This window comes from Schistocerca piceifrons, chromosome 8 (genome assembly GCF_021461385.2).
Source record: "Schistocerca piceifrons isolate TAMUIC-IGC-003096 chromosome 8, iqSchPice1.1, whole genome shotgun sequence".
Lineage (NCBI taxonomy): Eukaryota > Metazoa > Arthropoda > Insecta > Orthoptera > Acrididae > Schistocerca > Schistocerca piceifrons.
In genome coordinates this window covers 60387599-60399638 of record NC_060145.1, presented here as the reverse complement: position 1 = coordinate 60399638, position 12040 = coordinate 60387599, and the positions used below count along the sequence as shown (strand labels likewise).

Below are 12040 nucleotides of genomic sequence, written 5' to 3'. Positions count from 1 at the left end.
TTTTGACCTCAACAGATGTAATAGTTTTGTCAACTGCAATGAACATTCCCTCCTTCTATGATGACTAACCTGTCTTTTCAGTGTATTTTACATCCCTTGTTGAGTATTTCAGAGCTTTGTACTTAAGGATTCAGAGACACAGCAGTGAGTAATAATAAGACAACATTGTTGACTGATCTGAAGTAATTCATGTCTCACTCATTAAACTGTCAACAGTCAGTAATTAACAGTGGAATGAAGTATAGTCTGGCATTATTGTTTCAAGTTGAGAGTGACAGATTTCCTGAAGTGCAGAAACTGATGAAGAGGTGTTTAACTAATTGAGGAGAATAGACTCACATGGTAGACTAGCATGGAGAGCTGTGTTAAACAACAATAAATATGCTTTCAGTGTGATGTTGAACCTTAAATAAAAAGTAAGAATAGGATGTTGCTGATTCTGTTGCCCTCTGGTATTTCATTAAGTTCTTGTTCACCCATGAAAATGATGTGTGAAATGGGATTTATTTGCCTCCCAATGTTCAGTTTTCAAAGTGTTTGATTTGTTATACTTAAGAAAAGCCAAGTTTAAAGTGGAACATAGTTAAGTTTATTTTTTATTTTTATTTTTTAAGAAAAAGGATGACAGTTCTTATATTATTTTGTGCACATTAATTCAAAATCTTTTATAATTAAAACAGTTTGTTATGCAGGGCACAGGCCAAATGAATAAAAGAGAGCTCATTAAAAAAGAAATTGCTTCACATTAGTTTTACACCCATTATTGCAATGTAATTCACTTATATGACACAATTGTATTATTCAGATTGTAAAATGGCCTTTCCAGTATGTTGGGAAGAAAGAGTAACACTTTTTTCACTAATTAAGTTATAGAGTATTCTTTTCAAGTGAATCAAGCTCCAAGTTAAATGTATTCCAGCCTTTCAGTTTGCTATAAATGTCTAATCCCATATACTGTCCTATCTGCAAATGAAGTTTTAAATAGTCTAAATTAAACATTAGAAAGTCCAGGTTGGAGTATCAACAATTATGAAAAGAATAGATTGCTACTCACTGTAAAGATGACACATTGAGCTGCAGAGTGGTTCAACAGAAAGACTGTTATACACTGAGTTTTTGACCAAAGTCTTCTTCATAATGGAAACACGCACACATCCACACGAGCAAGCACATCTCACACGCACATGACCACTGTCCCTGGTTGCTCTGACAGGCCTGTGTCAAATAAAGCAGCAACCTGTAATAAATAGTCTGTGAGAAGTTTGACATCTCCTCAAAGTCACATGCTATAATTATGCTTGAAATAACATTTTCCAGTGTGCAATAGTTCTTAAGCAAGAAAATATAAACTTCTAAATGTACACAGGAGGAATTTTTGATATTTTTAAATACTGGTCATAATAAATCTCTTTACTAGACAAGACATGCTTGTGGTCATCTGTAGCAGCCTTGTGGTGTTAGATGAATGTTTCCAGACAGTTATCCTGTATCAAATAACTGAATTTAAGTAACTGTGATACTCTATATGTGGCTTCCAATTTAAAATTTTGTCCATTTGAGACTTAAAAACTTCATATGGCTTGCTTCTGCCATTTTCTGACCAATTAAAGTTACTTTTATTATATTTTTTTCCATGAAATATTTACTGGTTTGAGCTGAAGGTTGTCTTTCTGACCTATGACATGTACACACCCCCCCCCCCCCCCCTCTCCACCCCTCCAATGCACTACAGTAAGCACAAGTCAATCAGGTCCATTAAACCATGCTGGACTTTTTGAGGACCCTCTGTCCTTTGCTGCATCCATGCAATGAAAAGACTTCTTTGACTGCTGCCATATGGCATAGAATCAACTCAAAGTCAGTGATGAACTTCATCTGACGTAATTAATGTCTACATTCAACTGTATCCCTGCCCCACACCAAGTTATCTGCAGATAACTTTCCAATTTCTAAACCCAATTTCTTCCCAAGATCTATTCCCAATAAGGCCACCCTCACAATTGTAGAAAGAATTGTTGTACATTACTTCTAAACAGAACATGGCCTGACCACTTTTTCTGCAGCCAAGGCTCCACTATTGTCAGTAAGGGCTGTAAGTGATGGGGCACTCTGCTGAGGTAAATCCACTTACAGGCCATGTTGCAGTGATCTTATTTCAGAATTACATGACCTCCACTCACTTCTCAAACACACACACACACAACGTTGTTGTCTGCCAGTGTTGCAGCTCGACTGTGTCAAGTAGTAATGTTAGGGAAAATGGGGGGCAGGATGGGGGCTGGAGAGAAAGGAGATAGAAGAAGAAAATTTCTCTCTGGAATTTATCTGCTTTCTCACTCTTCCAATCCCCAGACATGCTCTTATTATATGCTTCCTAAGATCCAAAACACAATCACCCATGTTACCACACTGATCACCAGTGCCCGAGGTCTTGTCATCTCTCCCAAAGCCCAATTAAACACTGAACCCACAACTCCTTCCTGGTAACCATAACCAACTACATCCTTTACCATTCCTACTTTGAAGATATCACAAGGAGATCTACATCACTGCCGTGAACACTTAGAGGGAACCATTCTATGAAATTCTGTTCATGGGCCATCTTTAGGATCTTTGGCAACCACCCACAGTGTTAACACATTCATGTGCTTCAGACTCCCTGATGATCTGAGCCCATGGCAGAAAATCTCTATTATCATTCCTCCAGAACCTCAAAATCTTCTCTCTCATTCGTTTTCCTTCTCCTCAGGTCAACAAGCCACCTTCCTGAATGATGACCTCGACTCACTCGTAGCTCCACAAGCATCTTTGTTCACATCAAACTTAATAATTACCAGTCACTTCCCTTCTTCAACAGTTACCAATTGTTTTGCTTCAAGAACTCCCTCCCACTGTGCCTGCCCACCCATGAGCACTACATCAAGAGAGTCAAGAAACCCTTCTCCCAGTATGCTGAAGGTTTTTCCAAGGCCTTCACAAATTGAAACTACCATTTCATCTAAGACCAGTAACAGTTCTCTTGTGTTCTATCTCTACACACATCCAATACTCCTTGCACTTTGTGCTGACTGGCCACTGAGGGTAGTACCTTCCTCAGTCAATATCACTTGGGACTGGAACAACAGAATCTCATTCTTCTCTAGGACTTTTACTACCTTTTGTAATCCTCTGGAATAAGAAACCTCTGCACCACCCAGCTCCTTCTAAACTAATATTCCATTGCCTGCCAGATCAGTGCATTCTAGAAATTTCATGGGTGGAGACACTGTAACCTATTGTTTATTCCTGCAACCCCTGTGGCCATACCACCTCTAAACTTTAGCCTCCACCAGCATATCACATGATCTTTTGTAATCCTCTCCCTTCTTGTTCATCTCTTTTTTAACCTTCCACAACCTAACCCTCTCTCTTTCCTGTGGAAAGAACTATTAGATCTAAATTCATGGAAATGTGTAACTTTTACTTCTAAAGGTATCAGTAGCACTACACATCTTACCTCCTAAGGTAAGTATCCACAAGAAATTATGTCTAATTATATTACAAGTCATTATTTGCATATGACACTTCTTCAGTTTATTTTATTAATGTTTCTAGGTTGATAACACTGGTGGTCCAAGAATAGGCACAGCGAGAATTTTCATGGCACCAAAGTTTGATGAGAGGGGACTTCCAATGTTGCTACGTGATCAAAGAACTCTCTTCATTGAAATTGATAAATTCTTTGTCCAGTGTAAGTCTCTCTACTACTTTTATGGAAATTTTCATGGAATATGCTTCATATTTGTTGAACATTATTGATACTATTATTTATTTTTTGTGGTTATACTTTTCTACACAAAATCTTCCCCTTACCTAAATTTCTATGAAATTAATACTGGGGGAGACACAGCAGTGAGTAATAATAAGACAACATTGTTGACTGATCTGAAGTAATTCATGTCTCACTCATTAAACTGTCAACAGTCAGTAATTAACAGTGGAATGAAGTATAGTCTGGCATTATTGTTTCTCTAGATATTCCATGAGAACTTTGATTAAATAGAGTTCATTAATCATGTTCAGTTCATTAATCATGTTCAGTTCATTAATCGTGTTCAGCAGTATTCCTGCTACATAACTTTGTTCAGCAGATCAAAAGTTCAGATTCCAAACAACATTGTATATTACTGGCTCTAGTCTAAATAGTGTTAACACTTAACCCTCAGTCATAATACACCAAAAGATGAGGCTAGTGTAAACAGAGACTGAAGGCAGTACAACCCGCATTACATAAAAGTATTGTATGTGACAAACCCACAGACAGATGAGACAAATAATAATAATAAGTACCATAAATAAATAAAAAATAAAAATCAGTACCTGTAAATTGGGGTAGTGTGCATGATTGATTAAAAAAAGATGCGAGAATTCAAAGAAAACAAATTGTAGGTATAGAACGTAAAAGATATGAAAGTCAGATTCATATAACAGGAAAACAGTACTGGTACTTAATATACACACAGTAAGCTATTGCAATATGTGTAATTTATGTACATTAAACATAGAAAGATTAAATCAAAATTAACCCATAGGTACTCAAACAACTCATATTTATATATATTTTTTGTGTTATTGCTCTTTTTTAGATCAAGTTATATGCAAAGGTACACCATATTTTATAGATGATAACACGCAATGGACTACAAGACACACCTTAATTTTTAACCATTTTTTAATAACATTTTTACCATATTTATTATTAGACTGCAAAGTCAGACTAAAAAGAAATTCATAGTTTATAAAACCGAACTGATCTTTAAAATCTCTGGAAATCATCATCTGAACTTTCTTTTGCTTCTTCTTCCTCTCTGTCTTTATCATTGTCCTGTTCTTGTATAAAATGGTCTTCACTGCCATGGAAAACGTTACTTATGACGCACTGACTGAAGGATCTAACAATAATGTCTTCTCTCACTCTTGATCATGACTGTTTTATCCACTGATACATTTATTTGATTGTAGGTCATTTTAAAGCTCTCTTCAGCATGAATTCCTGTTGGGTTTCATCTGCTGTCTATTTGTTCCATTCCTGTCGTCTGCACTCTTTAAATGGTTTATTTACTGAGAGGTAGCAAATGTGAAGTAAGTCCTGCCAGAATAACAGTAAGCTCTGTATTTCCCTGTCTCAATTTCTCTTTCACAGAATTTTTGAAATGACTACTAAGTTGATCTAGCACAAGAAGAGATCTTTTCTTCAATAAAGCATCTTTCATTACCTCTCACACTGTTAATCCATAATTTCATACCAGCCTTGTCCATCCAACCCTTATCATGTACTTGAGCAACAACACCTGGCAGAATTTCAGAAGGTTTTGGGATTGTTTTGTGCTTGAAAATTATGACTGTATTAAGTTTAGTACCATCAGCACAACATGTAAAGACAATAGTGTAGTGTATTTTTTCATACCCACTTGTTTTTATAATTACAGTTTTAGTATCTTTCATGGAAATGGTTCTGTTACTTGGCACAGCAAATATCAGGGGAGATCTGTTCATATTTGCCATTGGGCTTAGTTCCAAACTGGTTTTCTTTCGATGTTGAATAATAAAGCACTGGAAAGATAATATTTTCTATTCATACATACTCTTGTGGCATTTTCTGAAGTATTTTGGTTTTGGTTTGCATGCTAATTCCATGATTTTTCATTATCTCTGGAACTCGGCAGACACGTGTATGAAGCTCTTGCTAAGTTAAGTGATTAATATTGAAATAAGAGCTAATTTAGTTAATATTACATTTTAGACTAGTGTATAACCATCTTCTCTAGGCGTATATACTTCTTCTCTAGGCTATCTATTGAAGGTTTCGCTCTTATGAACAAATTTAGATCAAAAAGGAAGTATTTCATAAAAGACCGCTAGTTGCTAGTTATGTTTACGTTTTTTAGGCATAAATTTCACGCAAGTGTAGATTTTCGTTTTGACTAGTGTTATTGCTTCAAAGTCAAATTAATTCACTTTGGTCATACAGAGTTTAGGCAGTTAAAACTTTTAGAAGTAAGTTTAAAATTTGTTTACATTAGTGTTTATTTACGGATTAGTAGGCTACGAAACTGCTGTGGTCTTCTGCCAACTTATTCTCTGCTTTTGTGTTAAGTTTGCCTATCAAACCATGTGTGACAAATTTCTTGGTTGCTGTAGAAATTTGAAAGACGGGTTGTTCTGTGTAGACTGTAAGTTATGGTTTCATTGGGGCGGATGTAGTGGTGAGGAAACGAGGGTAGAAAATGAGACTCTTCCATGGCAATGTAGATTATGTAGAAAGGACAGAAAATTCACTGAACAGGAGGCAAAAATTTGTGCCCTTAAGGCTGAATTAGAAAATGTGAACTTGGAATTATGTAGGTTAAGGGAGGAAAAAGATTCTGGGAACTGGGAAAAGGCAGCAAGCAAAGGGAGAAAAAGGGAAACACTTGAAAAAACTCCAGAAATTCAATTAGTAAATTAGTTTGGCTTGCTATTTGAAGTGGAGGAAGGGCCTCATCCAGATGTAGTTGAAAGTAGGTTGAAGCAGAATATTAGCATAAAGAAAAAAAGACAGGTCGGGAACAAATCAGAATAGGAAAAGAAGAATTCTGCTTGTAGGCAGCAGTCATGGGAAGGGTGTGGGCTAGCTGCTTCAGGAGAAATTAGGTGCAGGGTACCAGATCACAAGTTTTGTGGAACCAAGTGTTAGCCTTAGCCAGTTAACAGAAAACTTAGGTCAGCTATGCAGGGACTTTGAGAAGGAAGATCAGGTAATTATAGTTGGGGGAGCAGGAAACAGCCTGGCTATGAATCCAAGATACAGTATTAGGAGTGACCTGGATAAAATAGGAGCAGAAACTGAGCACATAAATGTGGGGTTTGTGGAGGTCTTTCAGCACCATGATCAGCCCTGGGTAAACACTGCTGTAAGGCATGTTAACACTGAGCAGAACGGGATGCTCCAGACCCTGGCAAAATCTCACATAAGTGTTGTTCCAGTATATGCTATTGGTAGGTGGGGATACACTACACATGGCCTGCACCTGAATGGGATGGGGAAAAATAAGTTAGCTTCTTTATTAGCAGAAACTGTAAGTGGATCCACAGTCACACAAGGGGCGATCTCTGTGGTTAATGGGTCCAGGCAGACAGGTTTTTTAGGTTAAAGCCAAAGTCCAGACAGATGACAATCAAGATAAATAGAATAAAAGAAACTTCATGTACAATAAAGAGGGGTAAAGTTAAGGGCAGTATCAACTTATCAGGGCAATATCAGGGAAATAAAAAAATAAAGCAGATGAGCTATTAGTGTGTTTATATGATCTCAAAGATGAGAATGAGATTGACACACTCTGTCTGTCTGAACACCAAGTAACTGTGGGCATGGATAGTGTCAGTATAAGTGGGTATAATTTAGCATCTTACACTTGTAGATCTAGGATGGATAAAGGAGGAGTTGCCATTTTCATAAAACAAGGGTATAAATGCAAAACTCTAGAAGTAAGCAAATTTTGTGTTGATCAGCACATTGAGGTTTGTGCATGTGAACTTCAGCTAGGTAATGTAGTACTGATATTAGTAACAGTGTACATGTCCCCATTAGGAGACTGGGAGCTGTTCATAAAAAAGTTTGACTCCTTATTGTGCTGTCTTCCAGACAAAAAGGAGAAGTTATTAATCTGTGGTGATTTCAATGTAAACTTTCTAAGTAATCCTGATAGGAAAAGTGAACTAGAAGTGTTATTAACAATATATAACTTAGAATCAGTAATCAATATCCCTACACATATAGCTCAGGACAGTAGCACGTTAACAGATAATGTATTTGTACAGAAAGAGGATGTAGAACAAACATATGCTTTCCCTGTGGGAAATGGATTGTCAGACCATGATGCATAACTGATTAACTTACAAAACCTAACAGGATGTACAGTTCAGAAACCTTTAAGTAAAAGTGTGAGGTCACTCAACCGGGTATTGATAGAGCACTTCAGAAAAAGCTTAAGAAACGTTAATTGGGGAGATGTATATAATGAGCCAAATGCTAATGACAAATGAAACATATTTCTTGATACATTTATATCCCTCTTTGAACATTGGTTCCCAAAGAGAATTAGTAAATGTAACACCACACACTTTTCAAGAAACCTTGGGTTACTAAAGGTATTAAAGTGCCTTCAGAAAAAAAAAGAAAACTGTATGAGACAACAAGAACTAGTAAAGATCCAGAAGTAGTTTTACACTATAAAAATTATTGTAACATACTGAGAAAAGTTGTAAGGTAATCAAGAAATATGTAGGTTAGAGAAGAAATTAACAACACTGGCAATAAAACAAAATCAGTATGGAATGCTGTTAGAAGGGAGACAGAAAAAGTAGCCACTAGGGTAGATAGTATTACTATTAAAGAGAACAAGACCATCTTAACCAACAGTACACAAGTAGCTAATGTATTTAACAACCATTTATTAAGTGCAGGAGAAAAAATTGGTGAGAACAGTTTAAAAGAAAAAGTCAGGCAGTGCATGGAAGAGTCTGTTTTGAAAAACTTTAGTAAGATTAAGTTTCATCTTATAACCTCTTGTGAAATAAATAAAATTATTAAATCTATGAAAAGTAAATGTTCTGTTGGAGAAGATGACGTCTCTTAAGATATTAAAACAATGTGGAGCAATTACAGCTGATGTTCTGAGTCACATATGTAACGCATCACTGACTCAAGGTATTTTCCCAGACAGGGTAAAATATGCCATTGTCAGGCCTCTCTACAAAAAGGGGGACGCCACAGATGTCAATAATTATCGGCCAGTATCCTTGCTTACAGCATTTTCAAGAATCTTTGAGAAAATAATGTACTCAAGAGTGGTTAGCCATCTCAACAGTAATGGGATACTTAGTAAATCAGAGTTCGGATTTCAAAAATGCTGTTCCACTGAGACTGCAAATACAATTTCACTGTCCACATAATAGAGACTTTAAATAGTAAAATGTCACCAATAGGAATTTTCTGTGACTTGTCCAAAGCATTTGATTGTGTGAACCATGACATTATGTTACAGAAATTACAATTCTATGGTATAAATGAAATAGTATATGAGTAGTTTAAGTCATACCTACAGAACAGGAAGCAAAAAGTTTCCTTATATGAGTCAAATGATTTAAATGCGTTTTCCACTTCATCTAACTGGGGTGAAATTACATTAGGTGTTCCACAGGGTTCAGTCATGGGTGCCCTTCTGTTCTTGATATATGTGAATGACCTCCCTCCCTCTCTGAAATAGGAAGCTGAAGTGACACTGTTTACTGATGATACAAGGATCTATATTAATCCAGAAAAAAATGATACAAATAAGGCCTTTGGAAAAGTCATTAATTGGTTTTCTGCAAATGGGCTTGCCCTAAACTTTGAAAAAAAAAAACACAGTACATCCAATTTTCTGCTGCAAAAGGTACAGTTCCTTCAATAAATATAACACAGCCACAGGATCAGTAACCAGGGTGGGAGCATACTAAGTTTTTGGGTGTACAGATAGATGAGAATCTTCAGAGTAATTGCCAATTTTGAGGATATAGAAATTAGTAAGCTAACTAACTTGGCATACTTTCACTCTCTGATGTCATACGGAATAATGTTTTGGGGTAACTCAACATTTAGACAGAAAGTATTCACTGCTTAAAATAAAGTGGTTAGAATAATGTGGGGTTCATAGTCGCACATCTTGTGGGCATCTGTTTAAAAGATTGGGAATTCTTACAGCAGCCTCACAGTACATTTACTCACAAATGAAATTTGTTCTCAACAACATGGACCAGTTTAAAAACAACAGTGACATTCATGATTATAATACCAGAAAAAAGAAGGACTTACACTGTCCTTTACTCAACCTATCTGTGGCTCAGAAAGGGGTAAAATATGCTGCTATAAAAATTTTTGACAAATTACTAGATGAAATAAAATGTCTGACAGACATCAGTAATAGCTTCAAAAATAAACTGAAATCATATCTCCTTGACAACTTCTATACCATAGATGAATTCCTGAATAGGAATAAATAAATCTATAATTTAAGGGAATGGGGTAAATAATAGAAATATCTTGTTTCATATGTGCATTCCTTGTGCACTTGACACATTCCACATCATAACGGCTACCGTACCATGCGACTGATCAATTGAACACGCAACCAACTAACTAACTAATTCATAAACCTGTAACACCAACGAAAACAACACTTACAGTCTGTTAAGTTCCACTGTAGTGCTAGCTTACGAGCATGTATTTGAATCATTTTTGAATCAGTTCCAGTGTCATTTTGATAGTGTCCTTGAATCCATTTCAATATGACACTTTCTAGTTTTTACAATGAAAAATCCAGGATCGAAAATAACAGTATTATGAAAAGGATAGTTGCTACTCACCACCTCGTCCCTGTATGCTCCCACAAGCAGCAATTTAAATGTAGATAAAAATTTGAGCTGGCAGGCACACATTGAATACCTGGCAAACAAACTGAGTGGCTTTGCATTTGCAGTGCAAATATTATCAACTGCAACTGACATGGACACACGAAAAGTAGCATATACAAGCTATTTCGAATCTATTATTAGTTATGGTATTGCTTTTTCGGGTAACTTGACAAATATAGTGCAGATAATAAAAATACAGAAAAAAATCATTCAAAATATGTACACTGCAAATCACAAAGAACCATGTTGACCAATATTTAGAAAACTTGAAATATTAACTCTGCCATCCTTATACATATATGAGATTATTATATTTTTGTACACCAGATGTGAATTATCGGAGGGAAACCATTTTGTCCTTTCACATGATACTAGAAACAAAGAAAATTTTATGCTCTCCACCCACCGCCTCAGACTGTATGCCCAGGGACCTCATACATGGGAATGAAAATGTGTAATAAATTAAAAGGGAACAAGTTGATGCACACTGAAGTGTTAGTATTCAGTGGATGAATTCATGCAGGACAAACTGGAAATTTGAGCTGGATACAATGTGTTACACATTCCAAGAAATATCCTTATAGTGTTATGATTTATTATACTGCTATTATTTATTCATGTAAAAATCACTGTAACTATTTTATAAATTTTTGACATTTCTCCTGTACACAAACCAAATGGATTGCATATGTATGTCAAGAGATGAATAAAACACAATTCACACATTTTACATTTACCATCCCCCGCACCTACCCTGCATCCCTTCCCCCTCCCACCCCAGCCTCCTTCCTACCCCCACTACCCAGTTGCATCTCCCAACATGTGCTGCTGCTCGCAGTGTGGTCTCAGCAGCCAGAGACTGCAGTCGTGTGTGTGAGTTGCATTTGCTCGTGTGTGTGTGTGTGTGTGTGTGTGTGTGTGTGTGTGTGTGCGTTCTAGCTCTGGCAAAGTCCTTGTTGGCCAAAAGCTCATTTTCTGACAGTCATTTTGCTGTGCCTATCTGCAACTCAGCATTTCCCCTATGTGGTGAGTAGCAACTTTCTAGTTTTGGCCATTTTGCATTCAATTTTTTCAGTTCTTCTTTACTAGCCAACCAATCATAAATGTTTTTTTCCTTTAGTGCAGGGTCGACATGCCGATCGGGTGTTCTGTTTCCATGTTCTTCTGGGTATGCAGTTACTTTCAGTTTATAGCCCACATTATATGAATATCTATTATTTTCTTCCACTATGAAACTCACTGCTAATAAAACTATGATACTGTTACTGATAATACAAATCACTTTCAATTCAAGTTGACTGGCACTGTCAAGTGCAGTGACACATTATAGGCATGACAGTGTTCTGGGTTTGTGATGGCAGGGCCTGAGAGAGACAATGTTAGCAAGCTTATGATTCTCCCACAACTAACGTTCGTCACATCTGCACTGCTGCTGCCAGTTGAATTCAATGTTGCCAGATAGAAATAGGTTTCCCAGGCATCAAATATGTGGCCATTTTGAAGACTGGCAGGAATTTTAAATCAGACTCTGGAAATTTTCATATTAATTTCGAGCTGAATTTTTGAG

The 12040-nt window shown here is 36.5% G+C and overlaps 1 protein-coding gene across 1 annotated transcript in view; it reads left to right on the top strand.

Annotated features, from left to right (window-relative positions):
- LOC124712075 (phenoloxidase 2-like) overlaps positions 1-12040 on the top strand; it is an 84569-nt gene that overhangs the window by 68904 nt on the left and 3625 nt on the right. Inside the window, exon 11 of the mRNA XM_047242370.1 lies at positions 3595-3730. Within this exon, the coding sequence (XP_047098326.1) occupies positions 3595-3730 (136 nt within the window). The remainder of the gene's footprint in view (positions 1-3594; positions 3731-12040) is intronic.